Consider the following 24165-nt stretch of genomic DNA (forward strand, 5'->3'; position numbering starts at 1 on the left):
CATGAGGGTCTATGAATATGCAACAGGCTGATGTAATCAAGGCAGAATAATTGAGGAGTGTCCCCGAAAATAACTGGGGGGTCTTGGTGGCCATAACAACCTTTGCTCCTTGGTTCTTATCTCACATGACATCAGCCTGTTTCATATTCATAGACTCTTTGCATATCCATAAACTCATTTACTTATTCTTGGAACAAAATTGGCTTCATCCTTTTTGGGGTCCCACCCCTGTCCCAGCTCAATTTGGGGTGTCCCATCCCTCTCCCAGCTCATATATGGGATCCCATACCTCTCCCAGCTTAATTTTGGCGTCCCATTCCCCTCCCACCTCAATTTGGGGGTCCCATCCCCTTCCCAGCTCAATTTTGTGGTCCCGACCCTCTTTTCCCTGTTCTCGCTCCCCTTTCCGATCGTTCCCCCGTGTTTGGTTTTGGGGGCTCCAAGCCCCTCCTGCTCCGTTTTGGGCTCCCGACCCCGTTTTGGATTAATTTGGGGTCCCCAGCCCGTCACCAGGGTCACCTTCCCCCCCCTCTCTAATTCCGCTCCTGGCAACTGAAGAGTCATCAGCGAGACGCGCTCTGATTGGCTGAAAATTACCCCGCCTGGTCTCTGACTATTTACCGCAGTGAGAGTCCTTGGTCTGTGCCTGGCAAGCAATGAGTCAGAGTCGGGCCGGGCACTGATTGGCTGGAAATCGCTGAGTGGGGCCAGTGCTCTGAGTTTGTGCCCAGCAAGTGGATCATCATCAGTGCTGCGCATTCTGATTGGTCGGGATCAGTTTTGGGGTTGGGATGGGAGGAACTGGGGTTACTTGGGGTTTACTTGGGTTTATTTAGGGTTTGTTTGTGGTTTATTTGGGGTTATTGATGGCCTGTTTGGGGTTTATCTTAGGTGTTACTTGGTTTATTTCTGTTTATTTGCGGTTATTTGGAATTATTTGGGGTTCTTGGGGTTAATATTGGTGTACATGGGGTTTTTTAGGTGTAGTTGAAACCAATTGGTGTTTTTTAGGTTTAATTTGGGGGTCTATTTTGTTATTTTGGAGTTGTTTGTATTTGTTCGGGCTTATTTGGGGGACTTTTAGGTAATGTTTGGGGTATTTTTGAGGTATTTGGGGTTTATTTTGAGTGTTTTGGGGTTATTAGGGTTATTTGGGGTCATGTGGGGTCAATAAATCCGGCAATGTTTCTTCTGCAAAAACCGGGAATTTTTCCTTAAAAATCTGAGAGTTTTACCCCAAAAAACTGGAATGTCCCTTAAAAATCCCGGACTTTTCCCAGCCAATATCAGCGTGCCCTGCCCCAAACCATCCAATCACCACGCTTCATCTCCCAAATTAATGAATCGGAGCGTGTACTGCCCCAAACCAACCAATCACTGCGTGTCTCCCCTCAGGGACGCCGGCCTCCCTGTGCTCCGGTCCAACCAATCACCGCACGCCTCCCCTCAGCAACTCCCGCCTTCTTTGCCTCTGTCCAACCAATCACCGCTCGCCTCCCCGCCCATACCATGTAAATCACCACGCCCTCTTTGAAACCAACCAATCACTGGGAATCTCCCCTCAGCAACTCCCGCCCTCCCCGCACCGCTCCAGCCAATCAGAGTGGAGCCCGAAGCAGCGCCCCCTGACCCCGGGGCCGGGCATGGAGTGGGCGTCACCTCCCCGCCCCGCCCCCGGGGACCCCCTCGGGGACCTCCGGGAGGCGCTGGAGAGAGCGGGGAGGCGCTGGGAGAGGACGGGGGGGCTCCGGGAGCTGCTGAGGAGGCGCAGGGACAGGTGAGGGGTCCTGGAGGGGTCGTGAGGGGAATTTGGGGAGGGGTCTTGAGGAGGTTTGGGGGTGATTTGGGGAGGGTCTAGAGGGAACTTGAGGGGGTTTTAGCAGGGTCTGGAGGTGCTGGGGGGGCTTTGGGGGCGAATTTGGGGAGGGGTCCTCGGGGGGTGTCACGATCCGTCCTCAGGGACGGGTTTCGTGATGGTTCATGGATTTGATGTCAGGGTGCAAAAAGAACCGACACGGTACAAGGGGGTTTGCAATGATAATCGAAACAAATGAACCTTTATTGAATGAGCACAGCAAAATGCGATAGAAGGATTAAGGGAGAGAAAAAGAGAGAGGAAGAGAGAGACAAAAGAGAGAGAGAGAGAGAGAGAAAGAGGGGGATAGAGCTACCAAAGGTAGAGACGAAGTCCTTTGGTCCAGTCAAGGATCCGCCTGTTACGTCGGGGAGATCTTGAAGTCTCTCGCTAACTCAGAGGTTTTTATTATGATAACTCTATTGGAAATTGCGAGGGGGGGATACAGATACAATAAGGAATAGATGTAACAGGTAGTCCATGCTCTCAGCAGTAAGCGAGAGCCATTGTCTTCTTGGTGCAGCGGTCACAACCTGCAGGCAAACATCTCGCTTTGGTCAGCTTGCCTCCCCCACACACCTGCCCCGGGCTGGGGGTTTCAGTCCCAGTCCTTGGAAGGAGCAGTGGGGCCTTTTCACATGGGGGTTCCATGTCTCAGTCATTGATGGAGAGGCTCCTTCCATCTCAGTCTGTCTGTCCTGGTGGTTGTAAAACAGGTGAGGGTCTTCTGTGGGGGGACCACCTGAAACTCAGGAGAAGTCCAGCCAGGCCGAGAGGTGGGACAGCTCCCAAGGCTGTTGTTGCAAAAAGGGCACAGTGCCCCCTTCTTCTTCTCCTTGGGCTCAGCGTAGCACACAGCAAACAACACCTGTGAGAACAATGGCTTAGCACTGTGCTCTCAGGTCTCGGGGCCACTGGTGTGTGTAACTTTCTCCTACAAAGCCAGAGATTTTCAAAGGGGGGGGGGGGGTCTTCTCTTCATCGGTCCCCAAATGAAGATCATGAGGCAGATGAGGGAAAATTCTGACAGACTCTCGCAAGGACCAATTTCAAGTCTTCTTTGTTTCTGTTGGTCCATTTGCTTGCCTCAGCTGGAGGTTGTACTTGTTAAAAACGTGAATCACTTGGTTTTAGAATTTTACAAGTTTAATGGTACTAAAATTTTTATTAAAATAGTAATATAATTAGAGTAATAAAAATTTGAATAACTGAGATTTAGGACGATACAAAGCAATAAGAACAAAGAGTTACTGACGCTCTGGGTACCTTTTCTGGGCAAAATAAGCCCAAACAAGGACACTCATGAGCTGAGGTTAGTGCTTAAAAGCAATAGCCTATTGCATTTTCATACATCTCATGCATGTTGCATATATTCTATTCTACCAAAGGATTCTGTCTGGTCAGTGTCACCTTCTTCCTTTGAAAGCTAATGGAGTCCTCAGGGCAGAGCAAAGCGGGGGAAAAAGTTAGTTTCTTCTGATAATGGAGCAATAAATTATTTTTTCTGAAAGATTTATCTGTCCTGTGGCTGCTTTCTGGTGTGAATGCCTCCTTCCTTTCTTTAAAAAATATCCTACTGTTGAAGATTGCAATGCAAGATGTTTTCAATTACCATCTGTATAGCAGATTACCTTTGTCAAGTGGGCAGTTTGCCTTATCTCTCTCTTTGAGTGACCACATTCACCTCCCTCGGGAGGGGACATCTGCTGATAACAGACTATTGAATGTCACTGCATGACTGATAAGAGCTAAAACATCTCATTGTGAGATGCTCCGCCCAGAGGGAGGAGCCAAGCATTCCTACCCAGATATAATCCAGAAGTTTTTGAGACACCAGCACAGCTTTCTCCACTGGATTCCACAGAGGAACAGCAGCTGCCTCTTCTTCCACTGGATCTTCAGAGGAAGAACACATCCTTCTCTGCAACCCTTGCTCCAACAGACCCACACCTGACCCTGCAGGAGGACTGCAGCCACATTTCCAATTGGACTGCCACCAACACCCCACAGCGTGTCAGGTTGGCTTCTGACTCTGTCAGTGTTGTTCTAGTGTCCTGTGCCACACACAACGAGGAGATCCATTCTGCCACCGGCAAGACTATATACAATCACGAACGGAACGGGACATCCGGACCAGTGACATGAGCTTTTTATTCAACACATCAGTCTCAGCACATTGTTAGATAATGGAGACAGGATGTTAACAGCTTGCTGATCCACAGGGAATGCCAAGGAGGTGTGACATTACAGCATAACATAAAACCATCTCAGCCTAGATTTCAGCCAATCACACACAGAGCAACACATATTGGCAAGAATTCTATCCAGTCATATGAAACACACGTAATGGTAGGTAAAACAAAGACTTGTTCATCTGAGACAAAGAACAGAGATCTATTCATACTAACCTTCTAAAGATATACATTAAATAACATTGTTGCAATCCATAAGCCAGTTCTACAGAGGTCTATTGTTATTTGTCACATATGCTCCACTGCTTAGAAAATTTTTGCTGTATTTGCAATGCTAACAAAACTTCTGTCTGAGGCCTACCTCTTTTTAAACATTTCCTTAAAAGCCTCTAACTTTATGAATTCCAGCATACTGCGTTGTTTATTTTATTCCTTTTTTTCTTTTTCCTGTTAAAGAACTGTTATTTCCTGCTCCCATATTTTTTTCCTGAGAGCCTCTTAATTAAAAAATTAGAGCAATCAGGAGGGGTGGGGAGGGTTTACATTGTCCATTTCAGGGGAGGCTCCTGCCTTCCTTAGCAGACTCCTGTCTTTCCAAACCCAGACACTTGGTATCCATCAGAAGGCAGAAGCTGTTGTCCCTTCCTGCAATGATTTTTGCTCAAAAGTGATTCTCTGCAGCACAAAACCACCATCCGCTATTGACATTCACAGAACAATGACATTCTTACAGAGATGCTGTCAAGTTGCCTTGTGTGCTTCTGGCTGCTTTTCTTGCTCTCTGGATGAAAACCTCAGCCCAGCATCTGATGGCCAATGCTGCGGGTGCTGCCCGTCTGGCTGTGGCCAGCAGCTCGTGCCCAAACACAAGCGGGTGCCTTCTGGGCAAGGGGATGGACTGGCACGAGCAGCCATTTTCCCTGGTGTCACGGTTTGATGCTGGCACAATGCCAGTGCCCCCATGAAAATACATTCTCCCTAGTGTCTGCTGTGAGATGTGACCAGGAACAGAGCGAAGCAAGCTCCAGCTTTGGAATACAAAGAAAAAAACTTTATTAACTTACAATACATAAAAGAAAACCACAGAAAGAATGAAAGCCTTCCAAACATTCCTCCTCCCCCCAACCAAATTCCCAATACATCACAGTAAGGCAAAACCTTGGACTCGCAATTCAGTTGCCACGCCTCCGGTCACCAACTGTCAGTCCATCACCACCCCTCAGATAATCAACTCTCAGTTCATCAAGGAGAGAGGAGTCCCTCTTGTGCCACAGGCTTGCCCCGGAAACGCAGTTGAAACCTCTTGTGTTTCCATGTCACACGTGGCACCGCCCGGGGATCATTTCCCATGGTGACATCTTCCTTCCATGCCCAGTGCTCTCACCACTGCACACACACCAGAGCTGCTTCTGGGGTTCCCCTTTTAAGGATGCTTTGCCCAGTTCCAAAAATGAACACAGACTCTCACTTTTGGGACACCTGTCCCTCCCAAATTCACCCCCTGGGGCCGAGGGGTCTCAAGAACAGAGATCTTCTTCCTCACTGAAGGCAGAGTGCACCACCACCCTCCTCATCCATCTCTGTTCATGCCGCTCCTTCACATCACATCACTGCACTCTCTTGGCTCCGAGCCATTGCCTCCCCCTAAATGCAGTCTCTGTGTCACAGGAAAAATGGTTCTGTCCATGGCTATGCAAGAAAAGTCCAGCCAAAGGCCAATCCATCATTTCCTCCCGCCTAAGATTCTTCTCAACTTCTCTTGTGGCCCATCTCCTCTTATCTCTATCCCTCTTCTCATTCAGCTCCAGGAGGATCAGCATTTGTAAGGTTTCCATCATCCAAGAAAAGGGTTAAAATCTCGGGCTCGGCCTGCCCAGAACTCCCACGCTGGCCCTGCCAGGCACCTTCTCTCTGCACCCCTTCTCCTTCTCGGCTGTGCTGCCACCACAAGATGGCAAATTTCAAGGTGGCACAGGCACAGACACCGTCTCTCCCTCTCTCTGTGGCCGCTGCCCGATGCCTCTCAGTGCTCCTCCACCCTTCCATCGTGCAGGGGCCTTCACCTCCCTTCTCTGTCCAAGGCCCGGCTCCCCTCACCCGGCCGCATGGCTTCCCCTCCCGCACCCAGCCCGCAGCCGGGCAGGGCAGCTCTGAACCCGCCAAAACCAAGAGAGCTTCCCCTGGGAGTTCTCTGCTTTTAACCCCCTGTGTGCTCAGAGGTGAATCCGTGTCCTCAGCGGCCACACCAGGTGCCAATATTCAAATCTGAACACTGATTGGTTTGACCACGGCATCCCAAGAAATCTCACTTCCTTTTCAAACCGGGACAGCGAGACAAAGGGATCCGAACAGAAAATCCTGAACTAGCTCAAAAACCCAAAAATAGGGGCTAAATTTGAAATGAGCGGCTTTGATTGTCCACCACAGCCCGCGCCTCTCTATCTCCGCCCCCACCTGCCCAGCGCCTCAAGGTTCCCCCTTCCCAAAAAAACCCCAGCCCGGGGCTGCAGCGTCCCGGAAAGGTCTCAGCCAATGGGAGCGGAGGCAGGTGGCATCTTAGCCAATGAGAGCTCGAGGCTTTGGATTTCCTCATCGGTTACATGGCAGAGCTCGTGGCTGATCCCTGCCCGGAAGCGGCGGCAGCCAATGAGCGCGTGCGGCGCTGCCGAGCCCGCCCTGCTCCGGACTGGCGCTCCCAGCGCAGCGCGGCTGCTTTGGGGCTGCTGCTCCCTGCCCGGCCCCAGCCATGGGGCGAGGGGCGGCAGCTGGGGCCCTGCTGGTGGCACTGGTGGTGCTGGGAGCCCCCCTGGGCTGCGGTGCGGAGGTCTGGAGTGAGCGGGGGGGCGGGAGGCGCTGGGACAGGGAGGGAGAAGGCAGAAAAGGGGGTGAAGGGGGGAGCCTGGAATGGAGCGGGGGAGGAGGGGACCTCCCAAAGTGTTGCGGTGTGTTTTAACCTTCCGGGTCCCTTCCCCAGGTGTGCCAATACTCCTCTTCCCCTTCCCCCCTCACCCCCTGCTGGGCTGTCAATCAGTTTTAACATTCCAGCAAGGCATCGTGTGGTTTGTCACTTTCAAAGGATGCCCCTCAGGCCCAGAAGTCATTGGTCTGTCTAGGTGTCATCCTCCCCTGAGACCCTGCCCCTCCCACCTTGTTGGTGGCTCACCTGTCCCCTCCCCTCCCCCTGCCCCGGGGAGCTTAAAAGGTGAATCAGGCCATGCGGTTGGCATTCTGTTGGAGCTGTTGCCAAGATTCAGACCTCTGTGACCATGGAATAAAACTCTGGATATTAAACCCTCCAGCAGAATCCATCTCCTTTTCCTCCTCACCATTTGCCTGAAGCTTTCTTCCTGAGGTAAACCGAGTTCCTTACAAGCCCGGACTTGTTCGGCTGCCTAGCTGCAACCACCAGCAAGCTAAAGGTGTCTCTGGGGTGATACACCACAGCTGCTGCCTTTGGCCCAGCAGCAAGGGTCAGACTGGCCCATGCACAATCTAACTGGTAATATTGGGATACATATTCCAATATTTTGGCGTCCCTGAGTCGGGCAGGTGACTCTGCAGCCCCAGACAGACTCTCACTACCTTGGACAGGCTTCTGGCAGCTGTGCACCCAGCTGAAAGAGCGTTGGTTGCATCGCTCTCAGCTAGAGACTTTGGGAATATTCCCAGAAGAAGTTTTGCGGGCTGTTCAGCGCCTCTGGAAAGCCCAGCTCCATTTTAGTGAGCAGATTTTCCAGAGGAAGAACAGGGCAGCCTCTCTTGCCCATAGAGAGGTCTTGTTCCTGTGAAGAGACCTGCCTAGACCCAGCCAGCTACAGCTTCCATTTCGGGTGAGTATCTCTGGTCTCAGTGGAGCAGAAGCAAAAAAAAAAAAAAAAAACCAGACTCTGCCGTGAGTTCTGTTCCTTTTTTTGCCTTTGCATTTTTGGCTGCGCAGCCTCCACAGAGGGAATTCATTGCATTCTAGGCTTTTAGCTTTCTGCCGCGTGTGTTGCTCTCTTTTAGAATTTGCGCCGGAGCGGGAGTGCTCTCTGCCCTTCCCCCCGGCTCGGCAGCGCAGCGTGCTCGGCTCTCTGTGCGGGGGAGGGGGACTCTGCTCTCTCTCTCTCTGCTCAGGGGACCCCAGTTTTGGCTTGCCACGTGGCCGGGGGATCTCTCTCGGTGCAGGGTGGGGGGTGTTCTCTGCACACGCGGCGCAGGAGGCCCCGGTTTTGGCTTGCCACGTGCCATGGCTGCTCTCTCAGCTTCGCGGGGGGGCTGCATTCCACGGCGGGGGAGGCTTTGTTTCTGCCTCGGCTCGGCAGGGCGTGCCCTGCTGCTGCTGCTCAGGAATTTTAAAAGCAGTATATACAGCTGCATTGTAAGGCTTTTGTCTGTTCGTTATCGCTTTCCTATCTGTGGTTGTTTTTTAGAAATTGGTAGCTGATTTTGGCTTTGTTTTCAGTCAGGCGGGATTTAGTACTTTGCCTTTTACATCTAACATGGGTTCGAAACTCAGCATTGTACAAAAAGGGGTGTATTATAATATTGTTAGCATTTTAGTCAGTGGTAATGTGAAGTTCTCAAAAGGAAAATTGAAACAGTTTATAAGATGGCTTTTTCTACACTTCCCAAAAATCTCCCCTGAAGAAATCCACAATATTCAATTCTGGGATAAAGTTGGGAATGAATTGATAACTTTAGGACAATCTGGCAATGCACCCTCAGCTGAATTTGTGTTCTGGAGTTTACAAATTCGAACAGCCTTGCTCAAACAAAAGGAATTGGAGAAAAAGTCAAATGCCAAGCCATGTATCTCTGCTCTCCCTGTTTCTCCCTCTCCTAGCTCTAAAATCCCTAAACCTCTTACCCCAAAGCTTGGTATTTTAAAGACAGCACACTCATTGGGAAGTCAATTCCCAGAGTTTGCTAAAATGCCTGAGTTGTCCTGTTCACAAGGCCCTGGCCAGGCTGCGTGGAACCTTTCCCAATCCCCTGTGTCCCCTGCTCTGAAACCCAGAGCACGTGTCAGCTTTCCAGAGAGCAGTGATGCCCAAAATGGCCCCCAGTCCCTATGGGATCCACAAGATGGTGGATGCCATGTGGCATCTTCCCAAACCTGGTCTTCTTCTTCCCAAATTCCTCTTAAGCATTCCAAAATTCCATCCCCCTCTCCTCCTGTTCGACACCCTCCCCCCTCCCCCTCCCTTTACTGCAGTCCCCTCGGCTCCGCCCCTCTACTCCTCCCAGGGGGTGTCTGCTGACGTGATGTCACCAGGTGTCCCCACCCTCTGCCTGCCCCTTGACCCCGCCCCCTGTTCCCACAGTGTCCCGGCCACTTGCCAGCCCCCTGTCCCCGCCCCCTTTGCCCATTGCGTCCCCACCCCCTCCCCGGGTTCCCACGGTGGGGACACACCCACTGCCTGTCCCCAAACCTGTAGCTGTGATCCCAATGCTTCTGATTCACGGGATACAGGGCAGGGAACAGCAGACCCAATGCATAATCCCATGTTGTCACTAGCTCCTGTTACCTTTCAGTCTGCAGCTCAGAGAGGAGCAGCCCCAACTGCTAATTGGAGTTCTTTTGGACGACAATTGATTAAAGGGATCTGTAAATCTCATAAAGAATATGGTCCACACAGTCCATATTTCCGTGGCCTTTTTAAATACTGAACTGTGTAGGATTGTGGTAATTCCACATGATTTAAAACAGCTTTTTTCCTGCCTCATGACCTCCACAGAATTCAAATTATGGGAATTAGCATGGAAACAACTGCTAAAAGATGCTCTCCCAGGCTTGCATGCTGATCCAAACAGAGCAAAAGACAACAGTGGTAACCCTATCACCATTGAGCACCTCTGTGGTGAGGATCAATGGTCTTTGCCCTCAATCCAAGCTACTGCAATTCCTGCAGAAACACTCGAGAAAGTTAAAGAAGCAGCTGAAAAAGCATTTTTTCCCTCCAACCTGAGGGGCCTTTAGAGCCCTATAGTAAAATTAAACAGTTACCATCAGAGCCCTTTTTGAAATTTGTAGAAAAGTTAACTAGAGCCATTGAAATACAAGTTAAAAAAGTGAATGCTAGGGAAGCGATTTTAGAGGAAATGGCGTTTACAAATGCAAATGAACAGTGTCGAGCAGCAATCCTGAGCCTTCCTATAGAACCTCCCCCTACACTAAAAGATATGCTTCTAGTCTGTAACAGGAAAGTGCCTCTGATGAGTGTGGCTGAAGACACCAGACCAAGGCTGCTCTCAAGACCACCTCAGCCATTGCCAGCCTGCGCCTTTTCCCTCAGCACAGCAGTACCCTGGGCAGCAGCGGAGACCAGCAATGGTTGAGCCCACAAAACCATGCCTGCTTTGTAATAACCTAGGGCACTGGAGTAACCAGTGCCCCCTGAAAAAGGGAATTTGATGAATTTTGAAATGGCAGGGGAGGAGAACTACAAGCCCTCCCTGGGGGTCAACAACAACAAAAAAACTGAAAAGGGAGCCCCTGCCTGCCAGGTGTGCAGACACAAAAAGAGCAGGCCAAGGGAATAAGGGTAGCAAAACAAATCAAGCGCGCGATAATATTAATATTTGTGTAAGTGAAGCAGGTGCTTCAAAGACCAAGACTACTGGTCCACTGTTGAAAGTGAAACAAAATAACCTTTGTTATGATTTGGGTGATCCTATGTTAACCACGTTTTCTGTCAATGAGCCTTACAGGTTGCAGCTGACAGAGTCACTCCACCTGAAGGACATTGACTGGCATTTTGTCTCTGTAAATCCTGAACAGAACGGTACTTGGAACCGAATTCGTTGTAAGTACATCGTCATTGGGGACACCAAACACACACCACAACAGATCGAGATTGCTCCAGGAATGACAACATCAGATCCTGAGCAATTCGTTCTCAGCCTGCACTGTTTCCACCCACCCCTGTTTATTCCCAAGGGACAAATTGTTGCTCAAGCTATCCCTGTACCATCTTTACCTGAAAGTACTGAAAAACAAGGGCCCACAGTCGCCCGGGTCCAAGTTATTGGCAAGGACAAACCTAAATTATGGTGTAACCTCAGTGGGGGTGGGAAGTCAAAATGCATTGAGATGCTTGTAGACACAGGTGCAGACTGCACAGTGATTTCAGTACAAGACTGGCCAGCACATTGGCCTTTGCAAAATGTTGCTGGTCACCTTCGAGGTGTAGGAGGTCTGCAATTGGCAAGACAATCCAAAAGCATTATTCATACTGAGGGACCAAAGGGACAATTGGCAAATATCCATCCATTTGTGTTAGATTATTCGGAACCTTTGTTAGGGAGAGATTTAATGGCCCAGTGGGGTGTCACCATTGATATTCCAGACTCTCCACAGCATTTTTGTGCAGCAGTCATTGAACAACAGTGCCCCATCCAAAACTGAAGTGGAAAACAGACAAACCAGTTGACGTGAAACAGTGGCCGCTCAGTAAACAAAAAATAAAGGTGCTTGAGGAACTAATGGAAGAGCAACTACAAAAGGGCCACATTGTGGAGACCATGTCCCCATGGAACTCTCCAGTGTTTGTCATCCAAAAAGCTGACAAAAAGAGATGGCAACTTCTTCACGACCTCCGACAAATTAATAATGTAATTGAAGATATGGGTTCTCCCCAGCCTGGTATGCCATCCCCAACAATGCTTCCCCAAGATTGGAAATTAGCTGTTATTGATATTAAAGATTTTTTTTTCCAAATCCCCTTGCATCCTGACGATGCACCGCATTTTGCATTCTCTGTCCCTTCCACCAACATGGAATCCCCTATGAAAAGGTACCATTGGACCGTTCTTCCTCAGGGTCTGAAGGTATCGCCAGCTATCTGCCAGTGGTATGTCTCTTCCCTGCTTTCCCCAGTGCGTGCAGCCGCAGAGAAGGCCATCATTTATCATTATATGGATGATATCCTTGTGTGTGCCCCCAATGATGATTTACTCACACATGCGCTTGACCTAACGATTGATGCATTGATTGTTGCAGGGTTCGAGCTCCAGGAAAAGAAAATTCAAAAGATGCCACCTTGGAAGTATTTGGGCTTAGAAATTGGAAATAGGACCATTGTTCCTTAAAAACTAGAAATCAATCCAAGGCTCAAGACCCTTGTGGATGTCCACAAGTTGTGTGGGTCTTTGAATTGGGTAAGACCATGGCTTGGTCTGACTAATGAAGACCTTGCCCCTCTTTTCAATTTATTAAAAGGGGGAGAGGACCCAGGTGCTCCTAGGTCTATTACCCCAGAGGCACGGAAAGCTCTAGAAAAGGTTCAGATTGCAATGTCCACAAGACAGGCCCACCGATGCCGGCCTGACCTGCCATTCAAATTAACCATCCTAGGTAAGTTGCCACACCTCCATGGAATTATTTTCCAGTGGGAGGAAAAACAAACACCTAAGGCAAAGGACACACCAAAAAAGGACCGGGACCAGAGGGACTCTCTCTTGATCATAGAATGGGTTTTCCTCAGTCACAAAAGGTCCAAGAGACTGACAAAGCCGCAGGAGCTGTTAGCGGAACTGATCCGGAAAGCAAGGACCCGGATCAGGGAGTTAGCAGGATGTGATTTTAAGTGCATTCACATTCCAGTTGAGTTAAAATCAGGTCAAAATACTATGAAAATACTAGAACAATTGTTTCAAGAAAATGAAGTGTTGCAGTTTGCTCTGGATTCCTACTCAGGACAAATTTCGGTAGCGCGGCCTGCTCACAAATTGTTTGAACAAGATGTTCAATTTACTTTAAAATTAAGAACTGCTCTAAGTAGGAGACCTTTAAAAAGGGCTCTAACTGTCTTTACAGATGTGTCCGGGAGGTCCCACAAGTCCGTTATGACTTGGAAGGATCCTCAAACCCAGCAGCGGGAGACGGACATTGCTGAGGTGGAAGGTTCACCTCAGGTTGCTGAATTGGCTGCGGTTGTTAGGGCTTTTGAAAGGTTCTCAGAACCATTTAATCTGATTACAGACTCTGCATACGTGGCAGGAGTAGTATCCAGAGCAGATCTAGCAATACTGCAAGATGTATCTAACATCGCACTTTTTGAATTGCTCTCAAAACTGGTAAAGTTAGTCACTCACCGAGAGCAACCATTTTATGTGATGCATGTCAGGTCACACACTGACTTGCCAGGGTTTATCGCTGAGAGCAACAGAAGGGCAGATGCTCTTGCTGCACCTGCAGTGATGGCCACTCTCCCAAATGTTTTTGAACAGGCAAAAATCAGCCACCAGATTTTCCACCAAAATGCACCTGGCCTGGTTCGTCAGTTTAACATCACTCGAGAACAGGCCAAAGCGATTGTGGCCACGAGCCCAAATTGCCAACAACATGCACTCCCTACAGTGAGTACGGGAGCAAACCCAAGGGGACTGAACAGTTGTGAACTGTGGCAAACAGATGTAACACACATACAGGCTTTTGGACGGCAGAAATGTGTTCATGTTAGTGTAGATACCTTTTCTGGAGCGGTCTATGCTTCTGCCCACACAGGAGAATCATCTATTGATGCTATTAAGCACCTCTTACAGGCTTTTTCTTTCATGGGCATCCCCAAGGAGCTGAAAACTGATAATGGGCCTGTTTATAAATCCAAGGAATTCAGGACCTTCCTGCAACAATAGGGAGTAGAGCACAAAACTGGCATCCCCTACTCCCCTACAGGTCAAGCCATTGTAGAAAGAACTCATCGTGATATTAAAAGGGTCCTGGACCAGCAACAACAGGTTCTGAAGGTAGAACCTCCCCACATCCGGTTATCCAGGGCGCTATTCACAATCAGTTTTCTGAATTGTTCTTTTGACAGCCTGAACCCACCCATCCTACGCCACTTTGGGGGGAGCAGTCACAGGTTGATAAAAGAAAAACCTCCGGTTTTAGTAAAGGACCCTGAGACTTGGAAAATGGTGGGACCTTACAAATTGGTTACTTGGGGACGTGGATACGCCTGTGTGTCCACCCCCTCTGGTTTAAGGTGAGTTCCTTCCAAATGGGTAAAGCCCTATGTTCCCAAAGTCTCAGAGAAATCTGCAGAAGCACCCCAGGTTGCTCGTGCTGCCTGGAGAAGAAAACGCCGCACGCGGTCTCTGGAGGAAATTCCATTTAAGCCTCCTATCTGGAATAGTTTGTAATATATGTCTGTCTCAAGTTCCTTGTGCCAGTTTAGATCCCACTGTTTGTGTGAAGCCTCGAGATGCCATGAGACCGAGCCTGCTTCTCGTCCTACTCGTGATCATCCCACCTGCGATCTCCTGCATAGTCCCGCAGCCCAAACCACGTATGGACTACCTTGACAAAGGCTCTTGGACATCAACAGGGAAACTGACAACGGGCTAAATGGACTGTTCAATGGCTGGGGACTCTCGGGCTGGTTGGGATCTGTTCTGAAAACTGTGTTTTTAGTGCTGTTTATTTTAGTTATAGTTATTGTAGTTGTTAGCATTGTTTTTGGACGAATCAAACGCATGGTTCTCAAATTAATTTCAAGCTCATCTCCCCCTCCTGAAGTCTACCATTTGGAAGCCCTCAGTGCTCCAATGGATGACCTGGAAGCTTCAGTGGAAAACACTGACCCTCCTGTAGAAGAAAAACCGATTTACCAACCACGGTGTGGCAAGCATTCTGCACCACAAACACAGTCTTCTTCTTTTTAAACAAAACTAGGGGAAGATTTTGCGGTGTGTTTTAAACTTTCAGGTCCCTTCCCCAGGTGTGCCAATACCCTCTTCCCCTCCCCTCCTCGTCCCTTGCTGAGTGAGTCCTGTCAATCAGGCTTAACATTCCAACAAGGTGTTGTGTGGTTGGTCAAGTTCAAAGGATGCCCCTCAGGCCCAGAGGTCATTGGCCTGTGTAGGTGTCCCTCGTCCCTTGAGACCCCGCCCCTCCCACATGGTTGGAGGCTCACCTGTCCCCTCCCCTCCCCTCCCCCTGAGCTTAAAAGGTGAATCAGGCCATGCGGCCGCGATTCTGCTGGAGCTGTTCCTAAGATTCAGACCTCTGTAACCATGGAATGAACCTCTGGATATTAAACCCTCCAGCAGAATCCACCTTTTTCTCTTCACCATCGCCTGAAGCCCTCCTCCTGAGTTAAACAGAGATCCTAACAAGCCTGGACTTGTTTAGTGCCCAGGATGATACACCACAGCTGCCACCTTTGCCTTAGCAGCGAGGGTCATACTGGCCCAGGCACAATCTACCTGGTAATATTGGGATTCATATTCCAATAGAAGTGTGTACCTAAAATGCATGGGGCCTCTGGGCCAGTCACAATAGGGTGTTTCTTCCACTCATTTCCAGTCAGGCTCACCTCAGCTTCCACCAAAGTAAAATCCTGTGATCCCCCTGTCACACCAGCAATAGAAACAGACCCCGTCCCCACATGTAATCCTTCCGTAAGCCACGAAGATCCTTCAGGGAAAAGGACTCAATATTTGCATATGATCTTGCACCTGCTGCTTTGACTCCTGATTTTATGTCAGGAGGCATTGAGGTTCCTTCTTCTTCATCCTCATCATCATCATCATCATCCACTGGTCGATTGGTCTTGTCCGTGCATTTCCTACTTGTAGTACTGGCAGCAACAGCCATTGGTTGAGGCTTATTTTCTGGTTTAGCTGCTGGCTTAGGCTCACTATCTGGTTTGGCTGCTGGCTTCGAGCCTGGGCTGTTGGCTGCAGCCTGAGTCACCGGGACAGTTGCTGATTTATCTCCCTGCCCCCTGCCTCTGTCTGCTGCCCGACAGGATCTAGCAGTGAGCAATGAGCACAAGCCAGGGCCCAGCTCACTGCAATGACCTTCCTCTCCTTAGGCTCATCCTGGTACTTCTCTTTCAGATATTTCCCCACCTCAGCTGAGTTCTGAATTTGCTCATGGGGAAAATCCCAGACTATAGGGTCAGAGAATTCCTTCAGGATTTGGCCCATATCCTCCCATTTCCCACACCACTTAGGATTTTCCACACCTGGGTCTACTCCCGTGTCAGGGGCCTCATCAGCCTGTCTAGAAATCTCAGCCCTCATCCTACAGAAGCAGCAGGCTGTATAGAGGAAGGTTACCAGATTGAATACCAGAAAGATGGTCTCTTTAACGTTCAGGGGAAACTCAACATCCTTCAATAGTGATGCACCAGATTCATAGGAGAAGAAGGAAAGCAAAGGCTGAAATGCCTGATCCCCTGCTGCTCCTCCTCTAACAAACTGGATGCATAACCATAGCCATGAACCATTCTTACCTGGAGCAGACCCCAGAATGTTTATAAACTTTTTACACATCATTACCACCAAGCCCAGCAGGATAGCTATTCTGGTCACTGCCCCTCACTACATATTAGGGACAATACTAAAGCTATTTCTGGGTAAGAAAATAAACCTAGGGACCACAGAGGTATTAAAACCTCAAAAAACCTTAGGGACCAGAAATGAATGCAAGCCTTCACCCCAACAGACATTATGAATTAAAAAAACATGGGTATTAACTGCTTTATACAAACACAGAGTAATGGCAACCAAAATGCACTCAAAACAGGGTTTTTCCACTCTCTCTCGAGCCCCACGTGTCGGGTGCCAAATTTTGTCCCAGTTAAGGGTAAATTTGGTAGAGAATCTCCAAAGGGGGCCCCTCCAGAAAGCAAACCCACACGGCCCCTGCCCCCAACCGGTTTGGGAAGGATTCCTCAGAGAGAAGTGGAAAGAACCTGTTTATTTAACAGGCACAGCACCCCCAGCACACAGAATGAACAATACCGGATGACACCGCTGTGAAAAAGGTGACAAATTCAGAAAGTCTCTCTCGGAGGTGGTCGCTCTGTTCTCAGTCCCTCCGGTGCTGGGGCAGCTGCTGCAGCCACAAGGTGCAAACTCTCGGTGTTCCCAGGTCCCAGTCCGGAGCAGGTTCGAGAAGGTTGAAAAAAGGAAAGGAGAAACAGACCAGGAAGGAATTTGGACTGTTTAGCTAAACTAGCTAATGAACAGGAGCAAAAGCAAGCAGAAGTGAAGCAGAAGTAAGAGCCAGAGAGAGAGAGAGAGCAAAGCAAAAAGGCGAAAGCAGAACTATGCACTGCCCCGTCTCCGTGTCCTTGATAAGAAAAACCCAAACAAAACTTTCACACTACAGAGACAGTCTTAAAGGCACAGAACATATGAAGGGGATACAAGCATCATAACGTCACCCTAGGACACACGGGTGTCCTGAACAGCGTCATCCCATTGTTATCCTTTTGATACTAATTCTGTTTGGTTTTATTTTATCAGCAGTCCTATTCATTATTAATTGGAGCATGAAACAGCTGACAAGGTTGACGTCTATAGTTAATGCACACAACTTGGCTGATGTCCTCTACACTGTGGACATCCCCATGACATTTGACACAAGGCAATTATGAATGAAGCCTATGTGTTTTGGAATAATCCTTGATTTCCATTTATGATTTTGTGGAAATTACATTTGATTTTTTGTGAATTGTTTTAGAAAATAATTTTTTTAAGTTTTGCTTGTATTAATATGTGTTGATTGCTTTTGCTTTTGATTATTTGTGACTGGTTTTAACCCTTTAAATATTGTTTTAAAAGTAATATTGTTTTAATTAATCAACCATTTGTGAAAATTGTTATGATAATCAATATTATGATTGTTTATTGTTTTCCTTTCCCCCTCCTTCTCCTATCCGTTTTTTTCCCTCTCTCACTCTATTTCCTCTCTTTCTATCGTCCCTATTTTTCCGGGTTATACTACCAACGTACAGCGAGTTCTGCAGACTCATCAATGATGCTCCAGAGTTCTGCTGATGAAGATCCCTCAAGACAATCGTGAGTCACGGGGTCGTGTGAGAGTCTGTCCGAATTTTTCCTCATCTGCCTCATGATCCTCATTGGGGGACCACTGAAGAGAAGACCCCCTCTGTCTGAAATCTCTGGCTCCAAGGGAGAAAGTCATGTGCCTGAGACCTGAGAGCACAGTGCTAAGCCATTGTTCTCACAGGTGTTGTTTGCTGTGTGCTACACTGAGCCCAAGGAGAAGAAGAAGGGGGCACCGTGCCCTTTGTGCAACAACAACCTTGGGAGCTGTCCCACCTCTCGGCCTGGCTGGACTTCTCCTGAGTTTCAGGTGGTCCCCCCACAGAAGACCCTCACCTGTTTTACAACCACCGGGACAGACAGACTGAGATGGAAGGAGCCTCTCCATCAAGGACTGAGACATGGAACCCCCATGTGAAAAGGCCCCTCTGTTCCTTCCAAGGACTGGGACTGAAACCCCCAGCCCGGCGCAGGTGTGTGGGGGAGGCAAGCTGACCAAAGCGAGATGTTTGCCTGCAGGTTGTGACCGCTGCACCAAGAAGACAATGGCTCTCGCTTACTGCTGAGAGCATGGACTACCTGTTACATCTATTCCTTATTGTATCTGTATCCCCCCCTCGCAATTTCCAATAGAGTTATGAAGCCCTAAAGCAGATAGCCTTCCAGAAGTAATGGGTTAAAACATGGAATGAGAAGCATGTAAAGAAGGGCCTAGCACAGGGCCTAGCACTAGAACACACGGAGAAAACACAGCACTAGGAAACAGAGCAATAAATTAGATAAAAGGTAGAGCATCATGACAGGGGAAGAGATAAGTATAAGCTAAGCAGGTTTAGAGCCAGCAATGTCAAAACGACCCTAAGGGTCTTTTGCCAAGCCACGGGATCTAAGCCAAGTACACCGGGAATTGACCAAATTAGGAAAAGAGTTCAAAAGTTTAAAGAGGAAGACTCATCGGAAAGACCCCGTCTATGATGAAGGCAACAGGAACGACCACCTGAAAATTCCCCAAAAGAGATGTCTCCACCTACGCTCCGCCCACGCTCCGCCTACACCACGCCCCATATGAATATGCATGATTATGTATCTGATCTGATGTAATCCTATACCCAAAATTGTATATAAGGCTTGCTTTTGCTATGTGAACTCAGAAATCCATTTTGTGATTTCTCCGACGCGTCGCTAATAAAATACCTCCTGCTTAATTGACTTGAGCTGAGTCTGATTAGGCAGTCACTCTGCCTGTTTGGGGCAAAATTTGGCATCAGTTATCTTAATAAAAACCTCTGAGTTAGCGAGAGACTTCGAGATCTCCCCGACATAACAGGCGGATCCTCGACTGGACTGGACCAAAGGACCCCATCTCTACATTTTGTAGCTGTATCCCCTCTTTATCTCTCTCTCTGTTTTGTCTCTCTCTCTTCCCCCATCTTTTTCTCTCCCTTAATCCCTCTATCGCATTTTGCTGTGCTCATTCAATGAAGGTGCATTTGCTTCAATTATCATTGCAAACCCCCTTGTACCGTGATGGTTCTTTTGCACCCTGAGATCAAATCCATGAACCATCACAAAACCCGTCCCTGACGACGGATCGTGACAACCCGAGGACCCCTCCCCAAATTCCCCCCCAGAGCCCCCCCAGCAGCCCGCCGCTAAAACCCCCTCAAGTTCCCCCCAAACCTCAAGACCCCTCCCCAAATTCCCCTCACGACCCCTCCAGGACCCCTCACCTGTCCCTGCGCCTCCTCAGCAGCTCCCGGAGCCCCCCGTCCTCTCCCAGCGCCTCCCCCGCTCTCTCCAGCGCCTCCCGCAGGACCCGCCCGAGCCCGGGGCGGCTCCCGGGGGTCCCTGAGGGGATCCCTGGGGAGGGGGCGCCCACTCCATGCCCGGCCCCGGGGTCAGGGGGCGCTGCTTCAGGCTCGGCTCTGATTGGCTGGTACACGCGGGGAGGGCGGGAGTTGCTGTGAGGAAGACGGCCGATGATTGGTTGGTTTCATAGAGGGCGTGCTGATTGACAGGATGGGGTGGCGAGGCGGGCTTTGCCGAGGGGAGGCGCACGGTGATTGGCTGGATATAGGCAAAGAAGGCGGGAGTTGCTGAGGGGAGACCCACGGTCATTGGATGGTTTGGGGTAGGGTGCACCGTGATTTAATTTGGGAGATGAAGGGTGGTGATTGGATGGTTTGGGGCGGGCCACGTCACTATTGACTGGGAAAAGTCACGGATTTTTAAGGGACATTTCCGGTTTTTTGGGGAAAACCTCTCAGATTTTTAAAGAAAAATTCCCGTGTTTTGCAGGAGAAAGCTTCCCGGATTTTTTGACCCCACATGACCCCAAATAACCTAAATAACCCCAAAACACTCGAAATAAACCCCAAAGAACCTCCAAAACCCCCTAAACAATACCAGAAAATGCCCCAAATAACCCCAAACAAATCCAAATAACCCTAAAAAAACAAACAAAAAAAACCAAATTAAAGTCAAAATCCCCCAAATGATTTCAAGTACACCTAAAAAAACCCATATACACCAACATTAACCCCAAGAACCCCAAGTAATTCCAAAAAAACCCAAGTAAACCCAAACAAACCCGAATACTTCCAAATAAATCCAAATATTTTCAAATAACCCCAAATTAACAGAAATAAACCAAGTAAAACCCAAGATAAACCCCAGTTAGTCCATAAATAACGCCAAATAAACCCCAAACCAACCCTAATTAAACCCAAAGAAACCCCAAGAAACACCAGTTCCTCCCGTCCCCACCCCAAAACAGATCCCGACCAATCAGAACGTGCGGCACTGATGACGAACCACTTGCTGAGCACAAACTCAGAGCACTGGCCCCGCTCAGCGATTTTCAGCCAATCAGCGCCCGGCCCGACTCTGACTCATCACTTGCCAGCCACACACCAAGGCCTCTCACTGCGGGAAATACTCAGAGATTTCGCGGGGTAATTTCCAGCCAATCAGAGCGCGTCTCGCTGATGACTCATCAGTTGCCAGGAGCGGATTTGGGGAGGCAGGGAAGGTGACCCTGGGGATGGGCTGGGGACCCCAAATTAATCCAAAACAGGGTCGGGAGCCCAAAACGGAGCAGGAGGGGCCTGGAGCCCCCAAAACCAAACACGGGGGAGGGGATTGGGGGAACGACTGGAAAGGGGAGGGAGAGCGGGGAAAAGAGGGTCGGGAACCCAAAATTGAGCTGGGAAGGGACCCCAAAATTGAGGTGAGAGGGGAATGGGACACCAAAATTAGGCTGGGAGAGGTATGAGATCCTAGAACTGAGCTGGGAGAGGGATGGAACACCCCAAAGTGAGCTGGGACAGGTGTGGGACCCCAAACAGGACGAAGCCAATTTTGTTTGTTCCTAGAATATGTAAATGAGTTTATGGATATGCAAAAAGTCTATGAATATGCAACAGGTTGATGTCATGGGAGACAAGGACCAAGGGGCAAAGGTTGTTATGGCCTTCAAGACCCCCCAGTTATTTTCGGGGACACCCCTTAATTATTCTGGCTTGATTACATCAGCCTGTTGCATATTCATAGACCCTCATGAATAACCATAAACTCATTTACCTATTTCAGGAACTATTTGACATGGCCCATCCTTGGGGGTGTCTCCCCATTTCAGCAGCCTCCACTGGAATGGAAAATATATACCCCCTCCCTTTGATTATTAATAATAGTAATAACAATAACAAAATAATAATAATAATAATAATAATAATAATAATAATAATAATAATAATAATAATAATAATAATAATAATAATAATAATAACAACAATAATATTAATAATAATTTGAAATTAAGGGGCTCCCAGGAAAAGATATGGGAGTAGAAATAACAGTTTTTTATTTGTAAAAATTTAAAATACAAATGCAGTAGTACAAACAAAAAAAAAAACAGTGACAGGGTCAGAATTCTCCAGGAGTCCAGTGAAAAAGGTTGATCCTCTTGGAATCCAGTGCGAAAACGGCTGATCCTCTGTGAATCCAGTGGGAAAAGCTTGATCCTCTAGGAATCCAGTGGAGTATGAGGCTGATCCTTTGCAATCCAGTGGGAAAAGGGCTGATCCTTTGGGAATCCATTTCTTAACCCCCAAAGGCAGGGCAAAGGCAGGGCAGTGGAATATTTACAGGGTATCCCAAGGGTGGAGTTGGGGTTTGGGTCAGGGGAGGAGTTCTTAGCAACACAAGAAGGGTGAGATCAAATTCCTGCCTCTTAGCAACAGCAGCACTCCACACAGAACGTGTCCCCAAATCCTAAATTCCCTCTAAAACAACTGAGCAATTATGGAACTTCAGATCTATCTATTTGATCAATTTCCCTCATTTAATCCAGTTTTGGGTGTTTTTAAAGGATGAAGGTGCAGCAGAGGAAAATTAAGGCCAAACCAAAAGGAGAAGCAGCCAGGTGTGTTCCCACCATGGATCACAGGGAATGTGAGTGACCAGGGCTGTGCCCAAAGTGCCTCCTCCAGTGGGGGATGGAGCTGGAGCAGCGCACGAAGCTCTGCCCGCACTCGGGGCACTCGCAGGGCTTCCCTTAGTGGGGCTTCCGTTGGTGTTGGGTCAAGTCAGAGCTCTGTGAGAAGCTCTTCCCGCACTGGGGACACTCGTAGGGCCTCTCCCCTGTGTGGATGCGCCGGTGTCTGATCAGGTGGCAGTTGCGTTTGAATCCCTTCCGGCAGTCAGGACAGCGGAAGGGCCTCTCCTCTGTGTGAATCCAATAGTGCCGGAAGAGATGGGAGCTTCTCTTAAACCTCTTCCTGCATTTATCACACTCGTAGGGCCTCTCCCCTGTGTGGATGTGCCTGTGTCTGATGAGGGCGGAGTTGTACTTGAATCCCTTCCCACAGTTGGGGCATTGGAAGGGCCTCTCCTCTCTGTGAATCCGATAGTGCTGGAGGAGAACGGAGCTGGTCGGAAACTTCTTCCCACACTTGGAACACTCGTAAGGCCTCTCTCCAGTGTGGGTCCTCTGGTGCACAATCAGGCTGGATCTCTCTCTGAAGCACATCCCACACTCGGAACACTTGTACGGCCTCTCCCCAGTGTGGATCCTCTGGTGGCTGATCAGGCTGGAGTTCTCTCTGAAGCTCTTCCCACACTCCCCACACTCGTAGGGCCGTTGTCCAGTGTGGATCCTCTGGTGCCTGCTCAGGTCAGAGTTCCGCCTGAAGCTCTTCCCACACTCCACGCATGTGTGGGGCTTCTCCCCATCATGGAGCTGATCATGGAGCACCAGCTCCGAGCTCTGGCTCCGTCTCCGGCCGCCTTCCCGGCCCAGGCTGACTCTTTCCCCCTCAGATCCCCGCCGGCTGCGTTTGCAGCCCCTCCTCGTGCGGCATCTCCGGGGCTTTTCCTCCCCGTTGGCTTCCTGCGCCGTGGAGCCGCTCAAAACGGCCTCTTCCACCAGGTTCTGACGCGGGCATTTGTCCTCCCTGCTCTCCATGCTCAGCTCCTGCTCTGGGGGAGGAAGGACAAGGACAGGATGGGATTTGCCTCCGTGCCACAGGCAAGGGCAAGGAGATCACCCCAGGGCGTCCGCAGGAGGACGGCACCGCCACCCCCTGATGACCATCCAAGGGGCCTTTTCCGCTCAGCCTTGGACTTCTTCATTCTCCAAACATCCCCCCAAAAACCCCATCCAGGGACCCCCTGGTATATCTGGGCCCAGCTCTCCCTCCCCGCTCACCGGTGCAATGGGGGGGCGATGATCCCACAGGTGGGGGCTGCGAATTCAGGCAGGGATCAACCGTGTGGTTCCCTCAGCTCAGCCTTGATCTGCCTTTGTCCCTCCTCTTCCTCTTCCTCCTCCTTCCCTTCCACCCCCCCTCATCCTCGTCCTCTGTCTTATCTCCACATCCTTCTCCTCTTCCATCCCTCCTCTTCCCTGCCCCTCCCCCTGCTCCTCCCCATAACTCCACCTCCTCCTTCCCCTTCATCCCTGCCCTTCCCTCCCTCCTCCTCCTCCCCCAGCAGCAGCCACACCCTCGGTGCCCCGTTCCCGCAGCCCTCGCAGCCGCGGCAGGAGCAGGGATGGAGCCGGGACAGGTCGGGATGGGCAGCGCGGGGCTCTCGGCTGCTCCAGCCGCTGCGGGCGGGGGGAACCCGGCCCGGGCCAAAGGAGAGGCAAACTGGGCAAACTGGGGGCTGCACATCCAAACTGGGCCTTGCTGGGGACCCTGCCTGGGCACTGCCAGCCCTTGGGGCTCCTCTCGGCACATCCACCAGGGGGAACGCGCACAGGGCTGGGGGATCCCAGCAGTGGCAGCACTGCCAGGGACTGGGCTGGACTGGGATTGTACTGGGAGTGAC

General features: G+C 49.7%; 1 protein-coding gene and 1 pseudogene across 1 annotated transcript; both read right to left on the minus strand.

The window, feature by feature from the left end:
* LOC141725900 (uncharacterized) overlaps nucleotides 1–24165 on the minus strand; it is a 215890-nt pseudogene that overhangs the window by 181386 nt on the left and 10339 nt on the right.
* LOC141725870 (uncharacterized) lies at nucleotides 20027–23776 on the minus strand. Its single transcript, XM_074530031.1, has one exon. The coding sequence runs from the start codon at nucleotides 23297–23299 to the stop codon at nucleotides 22391–22393; it is 909 nt and encodes a 302-aa protein (XP_074386132.1). The 5' UTR covers nucleotides 23300–23776; the 3' UTR covers nucleotides 20027–22390.

The sequence above is a fragment of the Zonotrichia albicollis genome, chromosome 31 (assembly GCF_047830755.1).
Source record: "Zonotrichia albicollis isolate bZonAlb1 chromosome 31, bZonAlb1.hap1, whole genome shotgun sequence".
NCBI classification, from domain to species: Eukaryota; Metazoa; Chordata; class Aves; order Passeriformes; family Passerellidae; genus Zonotrichia; species Zonotrichia albicollis.